This window comes from Pezoporus flaviventris, unplaced genomic scaffold, assembly GCF_033815535.1.
Source record: "Pezoporus flaviventris isolate CSIRO_AGI_PZ_B2104156 unplaced genomic scaffold, CSIRO_AGI_Pfla_v1 ptg000015l, whole genome shotgun sequence".
NCBI lineage: Eukaryota > Metazoa > Chordata > Aves > Psittaciformes > Psittacidae > Pezoporus > Pezoporus flaviventris.
Genome location: NW_026892563.1, coordinates 29,613,578 through 29,636,837, shown reverse-complemented (window position 1 = coordinate 29,636,837; position 23,260 = coordinate 29,613,578). Strand labels below are relative to the sequence as shown.

The following is a 23,260-nucleotide window of genomic DNA, read 5'->3' as shown; positions in this document are numbered from 1 at the left end:
GTGGAGAACATCAGATTTACAGACTATAAGGAAACAAATTTGTAACACGTAAGGTAAACAAGGCATAGCTGTGGTCTTTGACTTCACACTGAACTCCAGCAAAGAGGAATCCAAAACCTCAGTTCCATTTACACATGAAGAGAAAACAAAGCTGAGTCTCAGCAATAGAAAGCTAATCTCCAGCTCCCAAGAATAGCAGAACCAATGATACACAGCTGCATACACTACATACAGAAATGGAGTGACATTTCTCACCACTTCACTTCTGCCAGGCAGCAAATCCTAGCCACTTTCTAGTTCACTTCCAGCCAGATCTTTGGAGATGACAAAAAAGAACTGGGACGCTTGTGTGACATATTACAAAAGCTTATTTAATTCCACAGATCCAAACATTAAACTCCAGAATTACCATCCTCTGAACCCCAATTATAAGTTGATTTTCAAAAATAAAATCACATTTCCTTGGTGCCTTCTATGAAAACGCTCTTCCGACTGTAAGAGGCCTTACCTTAGCCAATCTGCTATGCAAGTTCTGATGCCCCTAGTTACTAGTGTACCCAGTGTTACTGGTGTGCCCTTATTCCTTGGCAATGAACAATCTCACATTCAGTATGTGCATTCCCTTCCCTTCAAGTTGTGGCATCTTCATAAAATGAGCCACAGAACTTGATGATGACGTGGAAGTTCAAAGAGCACTGCTGGAATACACAGCATAGCCCTGGCTCCCTCCAAGTTTTGCAGTCCACAGAAGTTGCAGTAGTGCAGTTCAAAGAACAGAAAGCAGTGTGTGACTGCAGTCCTTTCTTAGAGGGCCATGTGCTTTTCTGGAGCTTGTTTGTGTGCTAGATAGAGAAACAGGATACTGGACAGTGCACTAACTAGGAATATCACATCAAACCAACGATGATAAAAGTTGAACTGGAGCTCTCCCAGGACTTCAGTAATAATAGTGCGATACTCCAGAGGCATACTCATCCGGATCAGGAGCACTGATGACACAAAGTACATACCCTGCAAATTAAATACCAGAAAGCAGTTACTGTTTCACAACTGGCTATATGGCTAACACGGGTCAGCATATAAAGACTTTATTATACGTACACACACACAAATATGCATGCATGTAGATAGGTTTTACATACTCACCATTATCTGTGCTAAAAGCAGAACAATAACATTGGAGGATTTGCTGCTGGAAATGGCATAGAAGAACTAGGGGAGAAATAAAAAAAAACAGACACACTGGAAAAAGCAGTCAGACAACTCTGATGTGCTTTAGGACAGCATAAAAGTACCATACTATTCAATACTTTTTCATTTAAAAACAATAAAAATCATATTTTCTGGAAGGGTGCCTGTACCATACTTCCAGAAACCTGCATTCTTAGTCTTTAATGTGACTTTGCCTAAACCAGTGGCGCCACGTGGTAGAAGTCATATAAAAATATATACTGAAGTTTAAGCTGAGGTACCAAAAGCCAGGTCAAGACATTAAGTCACATGTCTCTTGAGCTAATGCCCTTCCAGTTCTACCAGTAGTTCACACTAATCAATCTAAATTCTTTTAATCACTATCTGATCAACCTTACTCCTAAGCCCTGGCTACAGCACCATTCTGAACCCTTGCTTACATTAACATCTCATTCAGCATCTACATCTATTCCTGACAGTAATAGCAACAGAGACTGAATGAGGAAACATACCGCAGAAGGTATTAAGGTGTTTTTCCTCCCTTCCCCACTCTGCAAGTATTTATATTCAGATATTTAAAACACAAATGTGTATAAAAGGTTCATGCAGTATTTGTCTAAATAGCTCAAGATCTGATAACAGCTTTCCTGGGCCAAAACAACATATGAGTCCTGGCTCTTACCTTTGTAAGTGTGATTAACAATCCTCTGATAGAAGTAACAATGATTATTCCAACGAGAATAAAGGAAATGTGCTGAGACCAGAATTTCACCTGTATCAACAAGAATAATACAGTTAAATCTCTAATGCTAACTCCATTTACACCACATTGTATAGCTGTCGATTCTTCAGGGGTTTTGTATTTCCCAATTGTACAGATCTCCACTGTAGACAGGTTTATCAGACATTTTCACAAATATATTAGCAATTGCTTAGTCCAAACAGAAAAACAAATTTATCTTACACCAATCACAAAGAACCTTGCATTCACAGGGATATATTTAAAAATTGTAAATGACAGAACACCTGTGTGCATGAGCAAACGTAATTATTCTGTAGTTAAATGTATTACTCTAAGCAAGCTGATTAACGTGTTTCCACTTGCCCAAAACAAACAAGTAAATCACTGCCTCCCTGGCAAGACCACATTACCATCCCAGTATAAAATTCACATGAAAGTGAAATTCATGGTGCATTTTCCCTTCCTTCTCACCAACTCAGAAGTCAAGATGTTCTCAGGGTTTTCTTTCTATCAGCACTATAATTTTGTTTACGTAAGATAGGAATCACTGAAAAGGCTGTAAGAATTAATAAAGTCTCACGTCAAATTGGATTCCCAGATAATTTACAGTGATCTCAATTCCTCTTGTGACTGGATCAGTCTTCCCCACACGGTCAAATACAATATTGATGGTTGCCTGCAAGAGAGATGGATTTACATTGAAACAAGAAGACAAAAGCATACCTCACTCCTACACGTGAGACACATTCGTGACTTTTACTTGGCATCACCAAGGAAAAGGGCAGGGAGCAGGCAGATTGGCTAAGAAGGTGCAAAATACACACATGTAAGAATTGCTTGTCTAATGTGCTGTACAAAAAGACCGATCCAGAGCTTTATTTCAACCAAGAGCCAGTTTCGTTCCCCAGAAGCAGGATCTTAAGCTAACTGGAGCATTACTTGAAGAACTCCATGTATAATATAACCTATGCAGGGTGTGATAAATAAAACATTTTCATACCATGAAGATTTTCCAGACACAATAGATGGAGAAAAAATAACCCAAAAAATTGAAGTATTTTCCCTGGAAAGTTTTGGAGTACTCTATTCTCTCCTGGAAATACAAAAGGAGGGAGGGGGGAACAGAACACACAAAATAAATATCATTTCCACAATCCCCCACAACATAAAATGTTAATGGAGCACCAACCGCAGTAAACAGCTTTATTCCTCTATATCTCTTACTTCAAATGTTTCTGAACTCAAAAGTTTTAATTCAGAAGTTTCTGATTGGCTTTAGGGACACAGGGCACAGTCAAGTATGTACCTGAACTGGAAGGAAACTGCCATCTAGACCCCAAATTAAAGAAACAGATCTTTACTTCACCACATCACAGTATTTCAACATTTAACTACACCTTTCAATTTCTTGTAACATACATTTTCTTTCAAACTACTTCTGGGCAGTTCTTTGCCATGTACCTTTGTTGCATGCAAGTCAGCAGTTTCCAGAAAAAGCTGCCGACTAAGCTCTTCTAGGGCATCCACTTCTTGCTGGATAAGGGACAGATCTGGCAAACCAGCATAGTCAAGGCTACAATACATCACAAATTCTTTATTAAAACCAAAACATGCCCTCCCAACTTCAACCCAAAGCCATATCTAATGGTTTACCCACTTTTTTGATCCAGATCACTTTTCTGATTCTGCCTGAATGCTTTTTGTTAATACTGCACCCTAAGGAATCTCAAGGATACACACACCTTAGAACAGACTTGGAGTACCTAAAGAGGGCCTACAAGAAAGCTGGAGAGGGACTTTTTATAAGAGTAAGTAGTGACAGGACAAGGGGGAATAGTTTTAAACTGAAATAGGGGAGATTTAGATTCTAAGAAGTTCTCTACTGTGAGGGTGGTGAGGCTCTGGCACAGGTTGCCCAGAGAAGCTGTGGCTGTCCCATCCCGGCAGTGTTCAAGACCAAACTGGACGAGGTTCTGAACAACCTGGTCTAGTGGACGGTGTCCCTGCCCATGGCACAGGATTGGAACTGGACAAGCTTTAAGGTTTCTTCCAACCCAAATCATTGTGTATATGATATATTGCACAATACTCCATTTTAAGAAGGTAGGCAGTACACACCATTCAGGCAGTCATGCATAAGCTCTTTAGTCCTGTGCCTGAAGAACATATTGCAGAAGAGAACCAGACCTCTCAAAGACTGCCGCTCCACTTCAGTATCCCTTGTCACTGAAGTGCATCTCTCAATATGTCACTCTCACATCATCTTCGTAAACCAAACTACTGAGTAACTGCTCCAAGAGATTAGTGATTATTATGAAGAGTCTTGTCAAATAGCCAAATTGATTTTAACAGCTAGTAGGAACAGAGAGGAAGAAGAGTCATCAGCCTTAAATATGCAAACTGCATGCTTTAGATGGTCTAGTAGAAACTACTGGTATGTTACTGTCAGTTGGGTAAATACAGACCCTTGTAATACCCCAGCAGATTCCCTCTACCCCTTTCACACTGGCAGAACAACTTCTGTTCACCTGTTCCTATCCACCTTTTTGTCACACTGCTATAGTACTGGTGGCCAGCCTATATCATGAGAACAATCTATTTGTTCAAAAAGTTGCTTCCTGCTCTTCTTTTTCTCATGGCTTCCCAAAACGGCCAGAAAAAACAACCACGGGACAAGCAAATTGTTACAGGACCTCAGTCAACCCCACTGATTTGCTCAAGTACATCACAGATTCTGCAGCCCAGAAGAGCATATTTCAAGTTACAAGAAAAACAGGCAGGTCAGTCATATGAGCAGAAGACACCCTAACCCTAATCTAAGCAGAAAATTGCCTCCCACATCAGTGATGTGGTGGAGTAGACATCTGCACTGCGACACCATGATAAGAGGGCTGGAGCACCTCTCCTATGAAGATGGACTGAGAAAGTTGGGCTTGTTCAGTCTGGAAAAGAGAAGGCTCTGGGGGAGACATTAGAGCAACCCTGGAGCACCTAAAGGGGGCCTACAAGAAATCTGGAGAGGGACTTATACAGGGACAGATAGTGACAGGAGAAGGGGGAATGGCTTTAAACTGAAAGAGGGTAGATTAAGATTACACACTATGAGGGTGGTGAGACAATGGAACAGGTTGCCCTGAGAAGCTGTGTATGCCCCACCCCTGGAAGTGTTCAGGGCCAGGCTGGATGATGCTTTGAATCCCTTCCAACCCAAACCATTCTATGATTCTATGATAAGTGTGCAATCTGCTGTACACCTCAACCATGGTGAAGCAACAACACGTTTACAGGGCAGGCAGCAGTATACACCTCCCAGCTGTGTCACAGTAAAATGGTGTCCAGCCTCTGGGTAAAAAGGCAGACAGTACAGTGCGAGACAGCAAACTTCCCAGGAGACATTGAGCTTTTTGCTCAGACTGCTGAAACATGCTGAAACACAAATGCTTTGTAACTGACCCAACTAACACTCTTCCTTTCAAGAGAGCAGAAAGCTGAAGCTACCTCCCAAGGCAGGTGCCAGCATACAGATGAAGGATACTTTCACTGCCTGAAACAGATGCTGTAACGCTTTTTATCATTCCCCAGAAGCCAGTGGGTTTGTTATGCACTTCTCCTCTCTGGAACATTGTCCTGTGAGCCACTGCTATCCTGAAAGAGCAGAAAACACAAGTCCTTAGGAATAAAGTAAGTTTCATAAAAAAATCAAAATAAACCCCCCTTCAAAAAACAAGCCAACCAACAAAAAACAAAACACCCAAAAACCAAGAAGCAAATACGAAACCACCCCACAGTTCCTTAGAAGACACTGTTAAACTAAATTCACTGCAAACAGATGCTCCCCTTTCTTTCCCCCCTAAGCACCAATCTTGCTTCATAACATTATCTTGATTAGCTCTGGAGTAGAGCCCAGATCTAATCAAGCAAGATTCAGTGAGACACTTCCCAAGACTTCCATTCAGAATCCTGCTTCAAACCTTAAAGAGATCTGAACCCAATTAAACCTATGAATTCAAATGGATTTCTCAGACATATGATAAGTCGCTTTCCTTTCCTCAAACACATGACTGTGCTATCTCAAGTTCAGGAAGATTTCTCATGCTCCTTTCTCCCCTTGAACACCTCTTTATCACTGCTACCCACCTCCTCCACAGCACTGTGAGCACTGGATGGTACGCAGCAGCACTCAGATACACTGCCACACACTACTAGGCTGCATGACAAGCTGTTATGAAGCAGAAACACATAAATCCATTATTGGACTGAACACTGGATGCTTCAGGCAATCTGAACGTGACTGCTAAAGCTAATTCCAACACTACAGCAGCAGCTGCATATTGTCCCTCACACTGCCATGTGCACCGCAGCATAATCCCTATGAGCAGTGCTGGCTTCTGGCCTCATTCCCTCACATTTCTCCCCATTGAAATTTGTGAGCCAGTTATCTAGGCCTAAGCTGAAAGCTATTCATAGGACTGTCAAGGTGATCCATGTCCATAATGTTTAGGCCCTTTCTTGTAGCTGCAGCCAATACCACTACATTTGGCAATGAGCCCTCTTCAAGGTTGTTGATAAGCACCGTAATTAAAAAAAAATCACTCCTCCACATCCAGTGAAAGAAAGACCCTGGGGTACCCCACAAAACACACATAAAAGCACATATGGCCACAGACTACAAATAACAGATCTTGGAGCAATTCAATTCATCCTGATAGCTGCCAAGTACAAGAACTGCATTTTGAATCTTTGCTTTCGTCCCAGTACCCGATTTACAAGCTCCATCTGAAATGACTCGCAGCATTGCAGCAAAAGTGCAGCTACGTCAAGGTGAAGCACAGGGCTGTAAGTATACTAAGAGCAATCATATTTTGAGAGGTGACAGGGATCTCTGTAGCCACAAAGCAGTCAGGAGTTCTGGAGAACTTACAGAAAGGATTCACAGGCAAAACTAATGCATTTTGCATGTGTAGGTAAGTGATACATCTATGCCATATAGGCTGATTTGACTCCAAAGGGAATCAACAGTGTCACAGAATCTAGGCATTTCAGACCTGGAGCTTAGTTATCTCATAGCTACTAGGATGAGTATAAAGAACCTTCCAAATGTAGAGGCGAGTTTCCATAAGGCTTTACTTGACTAAACTCAGGAAAGAGAGAACCAAGTAATTCATGTACAAAAAGCATCAGGGAAACCCAACTTTTAACAACTATCTTCTACTGACAAGGAAGATAGTGTGAATAAGGGTTGGTATGAGAAGTCAAAATTCAGCAAAGAAAACAAAAAAAGCTTCTAGAATAGAAAGGGTTCTATTGCCTTATAACCCTTGTGTGCATTGGTAAGTTCTGAGTTATCAGTAGCCTTGAAAAGACAGTGAGCAAGTAACTGATAATTAATGGAACAGCCTTTACCCTGCTCTGTGAAATGCTGCTATTGCTGTTTGTTCTTACAAATGACTTGGATTTTATTTGAAGAGATACAAATCTAACTTTTAAAGATCTGCTTTATATGAGTAGAGTCCAGTTATGCAAGCCACTGCTCCCTGTCAAAGCAAAAAGGAGGAAAAACAGTTACAGAACTTGAGCTTCTGCTTTTTCTTGCACATTTCTGAGGTTACATTGTTGGGGGAGGTTCTCTGTTGTTTTGTTTTGGGTTTCATGGACTTCAATATAATTGCCAAGCAATTAACACACTATATGTGGCTCTTCATAATGGTAGTTGATATACTCAGAAGATTTCCTAGCCATAGGAGGAAAGAAAGTGCCAGTCAGTTACAAGTCCCAAACATCCTTATATTTGTCGCAAAATCACCTTCCCTGGACTAGAGGTCCACAAAACAAAAGAGCACAGACTCAGATGCCGCACTACACAACATTTTTTAACTCCAAAGCCAGTATTTTAGTATGCTCCTAGTCAATTAAACCTAAGTAATTAAATTCTCTTACAGTCTCAAACGTGACCACAAATACTGAGTTAACATTTGTTCACCACTTAACATTTACAAAGTCGAAGAAAAATATAATGCTTTAACTACACTTTCATATGCTAATACTGATCAGCAGATAGATACACACATTGGTGACTAATTCAGCAAGGTTAGACAACCCAAAAGCTGCCTTGTCGTACATTAAAAAGTTCCATCGAAACATCAGTGCACCAAAAGTAAAGTCTGCAGGCCCTTGTTCTCATGGGTGACTTCAACCACCCTGACATCTGTTGGAAGGACGGTACGGCCCGGCACAAGCAATCCAGGAGGTTCCTCGATTGTGTAGAAGACAACTTCCTTCTGCAAGTAATAGAGGAGCCGATAAGGAGAGGTGCCGTGCTTGACCTCGCGCTCACCAACAGGGAAGGGCTTGTTGGAAATGTGATGCTCCAGGGCAGCCTTGGATGCAGTGATCATGAGATGCTCGAATTTGAGATCCTCAGGACAGTGAAAAGAGCGTGCAGCAAGCTCACTGCCCTGGACTTCAAAAGAGCAGACTTTGGCCTCTTCAGGAACCTGCTTAGTAAGGTTCCATGGGATACAGCCCAAGAGGGCAGTGGGGCCCAAGACTCTTGGTCGATATTCAAGGATCACCTGCTACAAGCTCAGGAGTGTTGCATCCCAACCAGAAGGAAGTGCAGCAGGAGGGCCAGGAGACCTCCTTGGATGGATAAGGAGCTGCTGAGGAAAATACAAATGGAAAAAGAGGCTTATAATAAGTGGAAGCAAGGACAGGTGGCATGGGAAGAGTACAGGGATGTTGTCCGAGAAGCTAGGGACCAGGTTAGGAAAGCTAAGGCTCAGTTAGAATTAAACTTAGCTAGAGGTATTAAAGATAACAGGAAGGGATTCTACAGGTACATAGCAAATAAAAAACAGACTAGGGAAAATGTAGGCCTCCTCAGGAAGCTCTCAGGAGAACTGGCTACACAGGATTTGGAGAAGGCTGAGGTTCTGAATGACTTCTTTGCCTCGGTCTTCACTGCCAAAGGCTCTGACCACACCACCCAAGTCTTGGAAGGCAGATGCAGGGACTGTGAAAATGAAGACCTTGCGCCCACTGTAGGAGAGGATCTGGTTCGAGACCATCTTAAAAATCAGAATGTACGCAAGTCCATGAATCCTGATGAGATCCATCCACAGGTCCTGAAGGAGCTGGCAAATGAAGTTGCGAAGCCGCTGGCCATATTTGAGAAATCATGGCGGTCAGGTGAAGCTCCCAATGACTGGAAAAAGGGAAATATAACCCCCATTTTCAAGAAGGGGAAAATGGATGACTCGGGGAATTACAGACAGTCTCACCTCTGTGCCTGGCAAAATCTTGGAGCAGATTCTCCTGGATGGCATGCTAAGGCACATGAAAATCAACAAGGTGCTTGGTGACAGCCAGCATGGCTTCACTAAGGGGAAATCCTGCCTGACCAATTTGGTGGCCTTCTATGATGGGGCTACAGAACTGACGGACAGGGTAGTTGATGTCATCTACCTGGACTTGTGCAAAGCGTTCGACACTGTCCCACACGACATCCTTGTCTCTAAATTGGATCGACGTCAATTTGATGGATGGACCACTCGGTGGATAAAGAACTGGCTGGATAGAGGCACACAAAGAGTTGCGGTCAATGGCTCAATGTCCAGCTGGAGACCAGTAACGAGTGGTGTCCCTCAGGGATCGGTGTTGGGACCTGTCCTGTTTAACATCTTTGTCGCTGACATGGACAGTGGGATTGAGTGCGCCCTCAGCAAGTTTGCCGATGACACCAAGCTGTGTGGTTCGGTTGATACACTGGAGGGAAGGAATGCCATCCAGAGGGACCTTGACACGCTTGTGAGGTGGGCTGATGCCAACCTCAGGAAGTTTAACCATGCCAAGTGCAAGGTCCTACACCTGGGTTGGAGCAATCCCAGGCACAGCTGCAGGTTGGGCAGAGAAGAGATTCAGAGCAGCCCTGCGGAGAAAGATCCAGGGGTGTTGGTTGATGAGAAAATGAACATGAGCAGGCAGTGTACGCCTGCAGCCCAGAAAGCCAACCGTATCCTGGGCTGCATCAAAAGGAGCGTGACCAGCAGGTCAAAGGAGGTGATCCTGCCACTCTACTCTGCTCTTGTGAGACCTCACCTGGAGTATTGTGTGCAGTTCTGGTGTCCTCAACATAAAAAGGACATGGAACTGTTGGAACAAGTCCAGAGAAGGGCCACAAGGATGATCAGGGGACTGCAGCACCCCCTGTATGAAGACAGGCTGAGGAAGTTGGGGCTGTTCAGCCTGGAGAAGAGAAGGCTGCGTGGAGACCTCATAGCAGCCTTCCAGTATCTGAAGGGGGCCTATAGGGATGCTGGAGAGGGACTCTTCATTAGAGACTGTAGTGACAGGACAAGGGGTAACGGGTTAAAACTTAAACAGGGGAAGTTTAGGTTGGATATAAGAAGGAAATTCTTTCCTGTTAGGGTGGTGAGGCACTGGAATGGGTTGCCCAGGGAGGTTGTGAATGCTCCATCCCTGGCAGTGTTCAAGACCAGGCTGGACGAGGCCTTGGGCGATATGATTTAGCATAAGGTGTCCCCACCCACAGCAGGGGGGTTGGAACTAGATGATCTTAAGGTCCTTTCCAACCCTAACTATTCTATGATTCTATGACTGCTGTGAGAATTCAGTGTCAGGCAGTCAAACCTTTGCAGTGACTATGGTAATTGTACCTATTCTGCACAATTAGTAACGCATGCAGTATGTAATTTGTAACATCAGACAAAAATGTTTTCAGTGTAAATGAAATTACCTTGATTACAAAAGTAGTTTTGCTTGGGGTACATGAAATAAGCTAAACCCACAAAAGCAGAGCTCTGATGGCACACTTGTGTGCTGCACTACATTCGCATTAGCAGTGTCTGCAATTCTGCAAAACTCAACATAAACCTTGCCATTGGCAGGAATGTAACTGTGTACACACAAGCTCACTAGCCAGCTCTGACCAGGAAACACCAGATCCACAGAGCAGGAGAGTGCTCAATAGGTATGAAACAACTGTACTGAAACCTCCAGTAAGACAGCCAGTTGTGGTGGCTTACAAGTCACTTACTCAGCAGGAGAGAAAGATGCCCATCTTACAGTCTACTCAAGCTGCCATCAGAGTTACAATTTGTCTTGGAAGCACAATCTGTGCCACACTGCAGTAAGAAAGGGTACTATTTAGTGTAGATGTCTGAGTGAAAAAATAAAGTTGCTTATCAGGCCAGAGTGAAACACCACACAGCTCAGCCCAATTCAGCCTCCTGTTTCATTGGAACACATAGCCCTGACAGGTCTAATAATTTTTTGGTAGTTTCAACAACCACCTTATTGAGGTGAATTGATTATTGAGGTGAATTGATTATGAAAATCCTTGAAATAAATAATTTCATGTTAATGCTGCCTTCTCACCTTTTTTTCTTGCTAACAATCATGTCCATAGTCTGAAGGAGTCGTCGCTCCAAAGCCAGAATATCGGCATCTGTCACATTCCTGCAAATAAAGACCCCCCATTAGGTCTGCCATCCCATTTCAGAGGAAATGGGCACATGTCCATGAAACAAAGAGAGAAGCCTATATAAGAACATGCTTCACCAATGGAAATGGTTCTACTACACAGACATGGCAAGAGCTAGAAAACAAAGCTATGAAAAAGCCTGAATCAATGCCACAGGGAAAGCAGAATAATAATCTCAAAAAGGTGGATAAAATATTTCCTGAGGCCACAGTTACCTGAGAAAGTAGGACATATAAGTGTATGGACAGTTGACAGCCCCAAATCCTGACAGCAAAGCCATGAGTGTCACCCCAATCACACCCACGCGGCTGATGAGCTGTTCTATAGACAGGATTCCTGAGAAAGGAAAAACATGGCATAAGTGACCTTGCTCCCTTTACTCTGTTACACACTAGGTGCCTTCACAACCCAACATACATATGGAGCTGCTTCATGAATCCAACTGTCTTCCCACTGCAATGACCAAAGGTAATATGAAGTAGATAGGGACTATGAAAAGAGAGGCAGAAAATCTCCCTGAGTAAGCACGTTATAATGCTTAGAAACAGGGATGGGAAACTATCTATGAAGAACCCTAAGACAGATCTGGAGAGTACTAAGCGTCAGTATTTTGCATCTAAATTAATAAAATAGTGACGGCACTTTGCTGAGGCGGGAACATGGATCATCCACCAGACACTATAAAGAAAGCATTTTCCACAAAGCCACATCTGCAATAACCAGGATTAGAGTTACCAAACCTGTTAGTCCTGGCAAACTAGCCCCAAAATGTCTGAACCATAGAGTGGAAGCCCTATCCTGTCAACTGCCATTAGAAACAACCCCTCCAGATCAGACACAATTTGTGTTTGTAGGACAGTGTTCAAAGCCAGGTAGGAAAGAGCCTTGGGCGACATGGTCTAGTGTGAGGCATCCCTGCCCATGGCAGGGGGTTGGAACTGGATAATCTTAAGGCCTTTTCGAATCCTAAACATTGTATGATTCTATGACTACAGCATGGGAAGTTTATGCTGCGCCTGGCTGCTTATATTCATCTTCTGAACACACACACATTGTTGAGGTGACCACCAAAAAGGCATTCTACCTGAGCACCAACTGGACTCTAAAACACATAGTCACGTAATACAGCATGACCATTAAGCCTACGCTGTAACCAGCACCAAGCACTGAAGTTACATTTATTCTCCTCCGCTATCAAACACAGAGCTCAACCTGTCTTCTCAGGATACAGTGCCATGTGCTACTAAACAACACTCACTTTTTAGGGAGCTAGTTATAGAGCAGCTGCCACACACAGCACATTTGGAGCTTACATGACTGCAAAGCTGAGATGGCGAAGCGCCAAGCCACATTTCATGCTTCAGAGAAGGAGAATAAATGATGAAAACAAGGCAAAAAGACTTCACAAAAGGAGACTGAGACACCCAGTCATGTGCAGCTGCATAGAGATTTACACGAGCTACAGAATGTGCTACAATACACTGGCCTTTTGCCCCACATGCTCTCAGATAGCAACAGTTAAAACAGAGGTGTCTTCCAAAATGACATGACATTCCACTGGTGAAAGCAATGCTTCCCACTAAAACTCACAGCAACCCTACTCTTGTAATCAGTTCATTTAGATTACTGGTATGTAACTGAGTAAAGCATAACCTTCCTTCTACTACAAGCTCCCAAACTCAGGTCTATTGAACATGCTGCAGACCAACCAGGGCTCCTGACTGAAGAGCCTTTGACTGATGGTTCATTTCCAAGGTGCATCACACTGGCCATCACCATCCCAAGGCAAGACACCCCATGACACATGGTGCCACTGCTGGTACTTGAAAGGGTCCCACTAGTTCCCACAATTCCCCAGATGCAGCACACCACCACGTGCAGGAGAGCCAAGGGCCACAGTGACAAAGGCACTACAGGTTAATGTACTGCAGTGTGAGGTGTTCATTAGGCACAGCCTCCCTCCACAATAGGATCCCACCTGTCTGAATTGGGTCACTGCCATATGATAAAGCCCTGCAACAGCCTTGTCCATACATGCAGGAGAGCAGGGGAAAAAAACAAAGTAGAATCCTGTGCTCTAACCTTATGTCTGTACCTGGTAGATAAGGCACTGTACAACTGTAAAGTGGAGGTATCACCCTGTAAAGCAGAAGTTAAAAGAAAACACCCCACTACCAGTTCTGCAAGCCTGCAGTTGTTACACAGCTTCACAGAACCTTTTCAATGGTCTGAAGAGGATTACCTGAGTCCCATCACTAAGTTCCCATTGGGTTATTATATTCTGCCAACCCAAGCACCTTCTGCCACCCAAAGATATGCATTTTTCTTGGCAATGAAACCATGAGCAGAGGGATCTGCACTGTATGCTAGCTGTTGTATTTCAGTGGCAAATGGCACAATTACAAAACACAGAAACACATTCTCTCTTGGGGTAGTTTTAGGATCAGAGATGAAAGAGTGAGCAGACCCTGCTGCAGCTGGTGTTCTTCAGTTTTTCTCTTACAGATTAGTACAGAGTAAAGTTGCTTCCTAGAGGACAGTAAGATTAAGCTGACCCTTATCTATAGAGACAGATATATATCACCTATTTGAGTGAAACTGACTGAACCTCACCAATTGAGAACAATGTGCAAACATTTTTCCAACGCAGGAGATAAGGGCAACGTCATTTACACAGGAACCCCAGGTGATAAACAGTCTGGTTCTGTAGTGTTATAGTCCTTCAGCACACTTAAGAGCCTGCAGGATTCAGTATATATAGGCACAGGCTAACAAACTCTTGCACCTAAACTAGCCCAAGTGAGCACAGTATCTTCACACTATAAATACTCTTGGTTCCATGACTGCAACATAGAGATACTCAAGCTGATTGCACATAAATAGCTTTGGCATCCAGCAGGACCCATTAACTCACATTCTAGTACATGCAACTGTACAGGCTCCGGTGTACAAAGCTGTACGAAGCTAGCATGCCCTGCCAGACATATTACTAGCTATAGTCTATGCAGCTCTGGTGTTTAGACACCCTGCCATGTTTTCTCAACTGGACAGCCATCTATGCTAAACTGATCTGACTTCAGTCACAAGAAACATTATTCTGATTGAAAGAAGTCAGCTGAAGGACTGGTTGTCAATTCACTTCTTAAATAAATTATCTTTAGTTTCCACAAGAAAAGAAGTAAGTGAATAAAAATTGTGATCAACTTTTTGTGGAGATGGAGTTTTTGTGTCCTCAAAAAGCATGCTGTGTTCTTACAGTCTAGATTCAGCTAAGACTCATTCACTTCCTTCAGTTTTTCCTGTGGTACTGGAAGAAAACTAATGCAAATAAACTCAGATGTAACCATCCATTTCTGTCAGTCTGACAACCTTCAGATTGCAGATTCCAAAGCAGAGCATACCCCCAGTTGCAGAACTTTCTACAGTCCTAAATGTACAGCTGAAAAAAATATTTTCAAGATAAAAGTGAGATAAAGGAATCAGGAAGAATATGAAACTCACCATGTTTTGGACTGAGGATAGGAAACGGATCCCCCAACTTCCAAAAGAAATACATGAATGTCAACCATAGAACACACGCAAAAAGCAGTTTCTGTCTGTGCACTAAGGAGAGATAAAAAACAGTATTTTAAAGACATTCTTTCTTTACAGCTTTTTCTAGCTTGAAAAATTGCTACATTGGTCAAAAGGCTGCTTTGAGTACAGGCAGCTAAAACTGACAGAGCTACAGTTAGCAGTATGCACCCTGCCCCTTCCTACAGGATCAGCTATTTGAGAGACCCCAGTCTGAAAGAGCTGATGTAGCCACACACCACTTTGGCTTTTCCCCCCAGACATACGAAGAGGCCTGCACCATGAACAGGGGATTGCTTAGCTTTTGTCTTTCTTGTGTGACCCTGAACATGAAGCTTGAAAACTTCATGCCAAAACTATACATTTAATACTCCCTACCTACATGCACGTGCTTAATACAAAAGAGCAATAAATATCAGTAGCTTGTAAGTGCCCATTAGTGCATGGAAGAAGCTTCATCCAGGCAGCAGTAAGCAAAGAAATCAAAAGCAATTTATTAAGCTTTTCTGCCTCAAGACTGACTTACTGAGCTTTCCTGTCTCATTTTTTTTACACCACCCCCCCCCCCCCCCCCCCCCCGCCCCCCAGCAGAACACAGTCTTGCCAAGGGTTCCAGAGTTTGGCTGCAAGCTTAAAATTGTAAAGGAACAAATTCCAGTAACATTACTCTATAGCACTCAACTCTATTGAAACCAATAAAGAAAGGATACACTTGCTGGGGTCAAGCAAAGTATCTTGTAACTGCTTAACAGTCCACGCTAAAGCACTGAATTCCAAAGAGAAGTTATCTAGCCAGAACAAAGACGAAGGAGTGAGCTACAGGGATAGTGAGCAACACATATCTCTCAGGAAAGTTATTTCTCATTTGTATGTTTAGTCTCACGTTAGCAGCCCCAGTGCCATGAATCGGGTACTCACACAATCTGATATTGCTCACAACAAAGTAACCAATATAGAAGGGCACCATGAAGACTAGGATGAGCAAAATGACACACAGGTTCAGCTTCCAGTGAAAGTATCGAGAGCTAAAATAAAGCCAAAATACTGATTAGCATGCTACCATAATACAGAAAATTTCTCAAAGACAATTGCCTTTCAGGGCAATCCTTTCAACTACACCAAGCATTGGCTAATATAGGCCTAGCATATAGAATATTCTGGATTCTTTTTCTGTTTGGAGGGATGGAAGATGTTTGCTTTGCTTGTTTTGTCGGATTTTTTTTAAAACAGAGCTCAAGAGTGCGTATTTCAAAATTAACAACTACTCAGAAAACCACACTGGGCTATTTTATCCAACACTATTTTCTATGGTGACCAATGCCAGCTGCAGCATGATTCATTCAATCTACCACCCATCCAGTTGAACAGTAAATCAAAACTAAGTATGAGCAGTATGTAATTCTGTAATGAGTGGCTGAGTCAAAAAAGGGCTAACTCAAATTGAAAAGATTAAAATATTTAATGCTCATAATTCAACATGTTTAACTCCAGAGTGAGCTGTTTCATGTGCAAGACATTGCAAAGCAAAAGTTTAAAAATACACATGTATATGAAAATGACCGATGCTCCTCTGAGCAAATCAGACTAGTCAAATGCAGATGAGATTCACCTTGGCTGAACTGACCATTCACTTACATTTAACAGAAAAATACATATCCTGTTCCCAGTATTAACTCATAACTTCTTTATGCCTCAGGGAAGGAGAAATGATGATGATCCTTGTCACTTTTTCCTAGCCAGTTCAGAGGCAAACATTTTTATCTATATAGATGTCCAGTCCTTTACTGAAACTTATAAAAGCATTTTCCTCATGTGGCTGCAAGATCTACAGATTAGTAATATAGTCAGAACTAACATAACCTTTTATCAGTTTTGCACTTCTTGCCTTTAAACACCTTTGACTACTCTCTTATACCAATATGATGAGACAGAATAAATAAGAAACCCAGTTAGAATCTACATGTTACCGTTCTATCTTCTTTTTTTCTACTGACTTCTGAAGTAGACAGTTTTTAGCAGTCCCCACCCTATGTCAAGGGAGGATGCACCTTTGATTCACAAATACCATATTATTACAGAAGTAGTATTCACTCCCCAATTAGCTTCACATCTTATTCACTGTTCTAACCACCACAGAAAAACTAGTTGCTCATAATTTCTATAGTTCTTAACTTCTGAAAAGCGCTCTTCAGCATGATCTGAAGCTTTACAGTACTCCCGTGAAAGAAACGGTTTCTTTTAACTTCACAAAAGTCAAAGACTAAAGCCTTGCTCCAGGGACCTAGACCACACTAAAAGCAACTGCGTGGAAAATCAGAAGCTTATGGCTCCTAGTCTCATGTTCTGTCAAATAAACAAATTATGTGGCTCAAACATCTTCACTGAGTTGTTGAAAATTTCCTCACATGGTTTCCCCAATCCAAGACTAATCCAGTGATTTAGAAGTTGGACTGAAGATACTGCAGAACACAAGGCAGGCTAGTCCTTTAGTGAGCTCACAGACTCACCTGCTGTTCAGCACTCCCAAAATCTCAAAGATGATAAGCTCAAACATGGTACAAGAGAAGGCAAAAGTCACAGAGAAGATCACCTGGACCACATACTGTCGCACCTGCAATGGAGAAAACAAGCCAGAGACATCAGACATTTCTATTGAGAGAATGGCATCCTGATATCCCTTGGGTACCAAACACAAATCACAAGGTACAACGGTACACAACTGGGTCTCCTGTTTCAAGGCACCTTACTCTTTATCCAAATAGGAAGTAACCAACAGCCTGTAGGAAACAGAGGGCAAACTCCTAAGCTGCTCGGTGTTACACTGACTGCAGCTGTCGGCACATTTAACAGAGATGCTTTACAAAGAAGGGATGTCAAGCATGCAATGCTCTGCCAACTTGAGAGGCACCTACTAACAGAACTCTTTGATCTTAACCTTAGACTTTAAGATAAGATCCACAGCAGAAAAATTTTTCAAGTATGAATTTGGCTCACACTTCAACCATCTCTAACTTAGAGTATATTCTCTCATAAACATCTAGAAATAAGAGAATGCTGTAGTTTTATCCCATTCAATTCTCAAAAGCAATTTAGACACAATGAACACACCTCACTGAGTTTAAAGTTGCCACTGAATTTGATTTTGTCTCAAAATGTTTACAATTACATAAGGCAGGCTTACCCAAACAAAAAGCGAAACAGTTTCCTATCACCCCTGCACCTCCTCCATATTTATTATTTTTATTTAACAGTAGCCAATATGGAAACTTTCACTGGCCTCAGAAGAATCCTCTTCCTCAGATATCGAGGAGTCTTTCAAATAGAAGCAGAAGTGGGAAGTAAAATGAAAGTAACTGTAGAGATACTTACAAATAAGAGGGGTTAAAGAGTGGAAGAAGGGCCAAATGCAGTTTTAAAATTATTTCTACAATTGTAATTTTTAAGATATGGACTTGTAATGAAAGGTCCCTTCTCACCTCATAATCCTTGAAGAGTTTACGCATGAAGAACAGCCACCCAAATCCAAAGAACAGCACCTGCAGAAGAGATGAAGCACTTAACATTTGTATCCAGCAATCTGCAAAACATAAAGCCAGTTCACTACTGACTGCAGATGAAATAAATGAAATGAAAATAGCTTGGTCAAAGTACCCAACATCCACAAAGGATTAAAACTTGTCATGGTGCCAGAGAGAAGAATATTTTAAATATTCAAGTGTAGCAGATACAGAAGGCTACGATACTATGGAAGATCCAGTCAAGATCATATACCCCAGTTGTGTATTCCCAGTTCTCAGAATCCCTGAGTTCTTGGCCTGCCAGAATCCTCTGCACTGTTGTTTCTTTTCCTCTCTTCTAACGTACAGAATTAAAGCATACAGTTTTTACAGAAAACACAGTAATGAAGGCAAAGTAAACACCTGAATGTCCACAACATACATATCTTTATAAAATTTACTCATACCTGGAAGGTATCTGTTGTTGCTTTAAGATTAGAAGTGCATTTGATTTTTTTCTGGAGAGTTCTTTACACTAAATCTGGTTACACACTGACACAATATGGGTGAAAAGCATTAAAAGCATCTCAAAACTAGGGAGAAGGCAGTGTTGAATGCCTCAAACCACAATCCGGAACTGCAAAAGCAACATAAACAAGGAAGGTGACACAAGACAAGCCAATAACACTTTGCATTTCCATGGCTCGCAGAACACTGCAAAACTCAGTTAAGGTTCACACACACCTGAAGAGACAAACTCAGTATCACAGCTGTTCTGCAGATGACTTAGATGAAGTACATACAAATCAAGGAATGTGGTTGAAATTGCTAATTACCAATCTTCAGACAGTAAAAGGAGATAGTGTTGTTGGGCCTTACATGGGTAACCCCATCTATTACTCAGAAGACACAAAAATGAGTATGGTGATTTAAAAGGCCCCAAGCAAAAAGAGAATTCAGAAGATATTAAGTATTCTTTATAAGTTCATCTTTGACCAAAGCAAAGAGAAAAATCAGCATATGTCACAAGGCATGGGACAAAGACAGTATTTGTTCTCAGAGAATACAGAAAAGGCCAGAGCGCTCTGACTCACTGTGGCGATGGGAAACTTTCAGAGACAAAAATTCAGGAATCATTGTGGATGACTCCATTGTGGTTCAGAAGTAACTGGATCCCAGCAGTGGCAAAGGTAACAGACTAACATGATTTACAGACAGTGAACACTGGGAGTGCCCGGCAAGGAGATCAAACATATTTTCCTTGACATAAAAACTGCAATAGGAATAAGGTCTAGTAATTGGTAACAGCTGGCAAAACCTGTTTGAAGAGGACTTCAGGCTTTAAAGTAATTGATAGCAAAAAGAAAAATGTAAGATATTTCGTAAGTGTCCTATCTACAGGGAATAAGTTGAAGAAGTGTAAGTAAGCAAGCGATATTTACATAAAGCAATTCCACATTTAACAGAGAGAAGGAAGAAAAAGGTGGAGACAAACTCTTCAAAAAGAAGTAAATAAAGAGATGAGATAAGCAAGTACAGTAACAACAGAGTAAATTAGACATGAAGATTAGATTTCCCTTGTGTTAAGGACTGTACAAAAGCACAGAAAGACATTATCTGAACAGTTCACACTGTAAAACAAAGCAGGTCAGTGTGACAGGTTAAGTCAGGAAATCCTTGAGCATTTGACAATCACATGCACCTAACCTGATGATTCTGAAGATTATGAGAAGATGCAAAGCTAGCACCACAAATGAAAGAAAAGCAAGTTAGATCTCAGAATGCAAAACAAATAATGAGAAAGTTTTTGTTCTGGGTGAACTGTTAACAGTGCCAAAGCTACACTCAAACCACTGACAGTGAAAAAGCAGATTAGGAGCAAGAATCAAAGCATTGGCAAGTAGGAGGGCATAGCACTTCTAAGAAATGACCAAAAGCTGTCCTGAAAACTGACAGAAAAACTACAGTTGTGCATTACAGTCTTTGTAAGACAACCTACTGATGTTGAGAGGGAAAAGGTTCTCCTTCCTAAGCTCATTCCTCCTCATCACAGAAGTTTCACACCAGCTCTGAAGCTTATCAGATCCTTCTGTGATCCAGTTAAACTCATGCACCCAAACACTGGACAGAGAGCACAAATAAGAAAGTACAACTGTGCAGCAAAGTGGAAAAGGGAGCAGACCACTGCAGTTGCCAGAGGCAGAAAGGAAGGAAGGGTATTTAGATGCTTACAAAGGAGGAAGCAGGACAGCAAGCAGTAGAGGAAGCTCACAGAGAACACAGTGACAAGATAAATTACTAGTAAAGGAGGCTAATGAAGAAGGCAGCAGTATTTCCTCACACAAAACAACAGGACAGTTTCAGATATGTTAAAATTACAACCCGCTTCTCATAAAGATAGAATGACATGAAGAGGTTCAAAGGACTCCTATGTGAACTCAGATGGTGTAAAACAAAGACTAGTTAAGCGATGACTTTGATGGCAGCAGAAAGAAAAAGCTGAAGTGCTGAATCACAGTTGGATCAACGAAGGAGGAAGTATTCAAGATAAAATAGTGGTGTATAGCACAGCAGGAGAAACCTTCCAAAGCTGTACACAAGCAAACTCCTCAGGGACAAATCAGGGGTAGAAGACATGGATGGGATGGGATGCATTCATCCCAGGGGGGTGAACTGGATGTAAAGGGGATGGAACTGGGAATTGGAAATGCTAAGCTATTTCATCTGGAAAGAACCTACAATGATCATTTGGTCCCACTGCCTATGACTTGCCTTCTTGAATAATATCAGAAACAAAATAGAGAATAGAAAGGCAAGTTTCCCTGCTTGCTCCAACTGAGAAAGCCTACATCTATTGAACTGACGCAGTATTACAAGAAAAGCTCCATTCCCTACAATCTTACTTCCTGAGCCTCTTTCTGCGCTGCACTCTGACGTGAGGGGGAAACGATCACCATGACAAGCAACGACCATTATCGCCTGCAGTGTGAGCACGGTGACAGAACAGGGCGGGCGCCGACCCCTGACAGCAACCACCTCACCCCTGCACCAGCAGCGCCAAGCGCCCACCCCGCAAGCGCGGAACCTCTCACACCCCGCCGCGGGGGAAGCCCCCGCTCAGAAAGCTCTAGGAGATGCGCATGCGCGCCAGCAAACACCGCCCCCGAACTGCCGGTTCCTGAAGGGCGGTGGGGCGGGTCTAGGCCTCGGCGGGCCCCACCTCGCTGCCCTCAACCCTCAGGGGCGCGGTATGCGGGTGCGCGGCAGCAGCGCTTTACCTGCGAGGTGACCATGATGCTGGAGTCGATGAGAAAGCTCATGGCGGCACCCGCCGCCGCCGCCCGTCCCGGTTTCAGCCCCTTGCCCTCGGCGGCGGCTGCAGTGCGCAGGCGCAGCGGCCTCCCCGCGGCAGGGCGGGACTGGGGACTGGGGCTTGAGGGAAAGCTCCGCCCCTGGTGTGCAGCGCGCGTGTTGTGGTGGCCTTGGTGCGTCCAGTGGGGGAAACGTGTGGGCCTGATTGTTGGACCCTGCTGCTGCTGGCAGCCTGCTGAGTGGGGGCCCTGGAGGAAGCCTGAACCCTGCTCCTGCAGCTCAGCGCAGGGGGTGCCCCTCCGACGCTGAGGAGAAGCCAGGGGAAGGAGACCTGTTCCTGTGGAAGGGCCATGCTGGCACGTTTCCAGTTCCCTGTGCCCTTTCCATCTTCCCTGTGCGCCAAGACCAGAGCCGGGGACGCCTTTCAAGACTGCAGTTACAATATATCAAGGAATAAAGCCAGAAGGGAAGTAAAAGTTCAAACAGGGAATTTCCTGATGCCTATCGGTGTGAGATCTGATCGTTAATGTCACAGTCACGTCCCCAGTTGAACTTAATGGTGCCTGTATGTTTTGGTTTTTTTCCTTTTAAAAACACACATAACCTTTGCCACCCAAAACTGTCAGTGTTTGGAATAATAAATCACATGAGAAGAGAAAGAATCGAGTGTGGTTAGTGAGGATTTTAACAAAGCGTGGAGCCCCTGCTGATTCAAAATCAGGAACTTTTATTCATTGCAACCATTTCACTAGGAAAACAAATCTACATTTGGTGGTGCCAAGTCACCAGATTCCAGTCTCTTTGTTTGGCTTTCTGTCTCGCCGTCAGTCATCTTGATTTGAAATCTGTCTCCCTCTCTACGGCATTGCAAAGAGAAAAAAAACATTCGGTGTTCACAGGGTTGAGAGAGCATATTCGCTCATATAATCTAAAACCTTTTTCTTCACAGCTTCTGATATTGCTTCCAATTAATGCAGAGCTGAGATCAGGACTTCCTTGTTCCTCCTTTCTCTTTCTGCTACTTGGAAATTGATCTTTCGTAAAGTGATGAGATTTCCTGAGTTTGGAGTGATTTGTGGTTGTTTTGTTCTGTATTGTAGGCTGTGGGGCAAGGTTTACAGTTGGTTGCTTTTTAAAGACAGAAGTTAACAGGAAATCCTTTAAAAAATAAATTATTCAAAGCACCTTTTGTGGGTTTGTACACGTTGGCAACTCTGCTCATTTCAACACAAAGTTAATAAGGCAGGCTTTGGTCATAACTCTTTAAACTTTCTCCTTTTCATGTGTTTATAAATAGGCTTGAAACATGCCTTTGACTTAGCTGTAATTTACTGCTCCCTGAGACTTGGAAGAAACAGGGAAGAAGATAATTCCTACTGGAAAAACTCAGAGCCACCCCACATCACAATCCCAAGATTTCTCCTTCAGGGAAGAGAAAAAGCA

The 23,260-nt window shown here is 42.8% G+C and overlaps 1 protein-coding gene across 2 annotated transcripts; it reads right to left on the bottom strand.

Moving 5' to 3' along the window:
• Positions 1-357: 357 nt before the first annotated feature.
• GPR89B (G protein-coupled receptor 89B) lies at positions 358-21,923 on the bottom strand. Of its 2 annotated transcripts, none has more exons than XM_061453958.1 (14): positions 21,784-21,923; positions 18,485-18,544; positions 17,516-17,619; positions 15,927-16,033; positions 14,937-15,038; positions 11,651-11,771; positions 11,330-11,410; positions 5,469-5,578; positions 3,395-3,492; positions 2,934-3,026; positions 2,514-2,609; positions 1,874-1,963; positions 1,147-1,212; positions 358-1,011 (listed from the first exon to the last, which is right to left on the bottom strand). In XM_061453958.1, exons 1-14 carry the CDS (start codon positions 21,823-21,825, stop codon positions 805-807), a joined length of 1,377 nt encoding a protein of 458 aa, XP_061309942.1. In that variant the 5' UTR covers positions 21,826-21,923; the 3' UTR covers positions 358-804. The 2 variants fall into 2 exon arrangements, with proteins under 2 accessions (XP_061309942.1, XP_061309943.1); XM_061453959.1 differs by having other exon boundaries at positions 3,395-3,483.
• Positions 21,924-23,260: the final 1,337 nt, after the last annotated feature.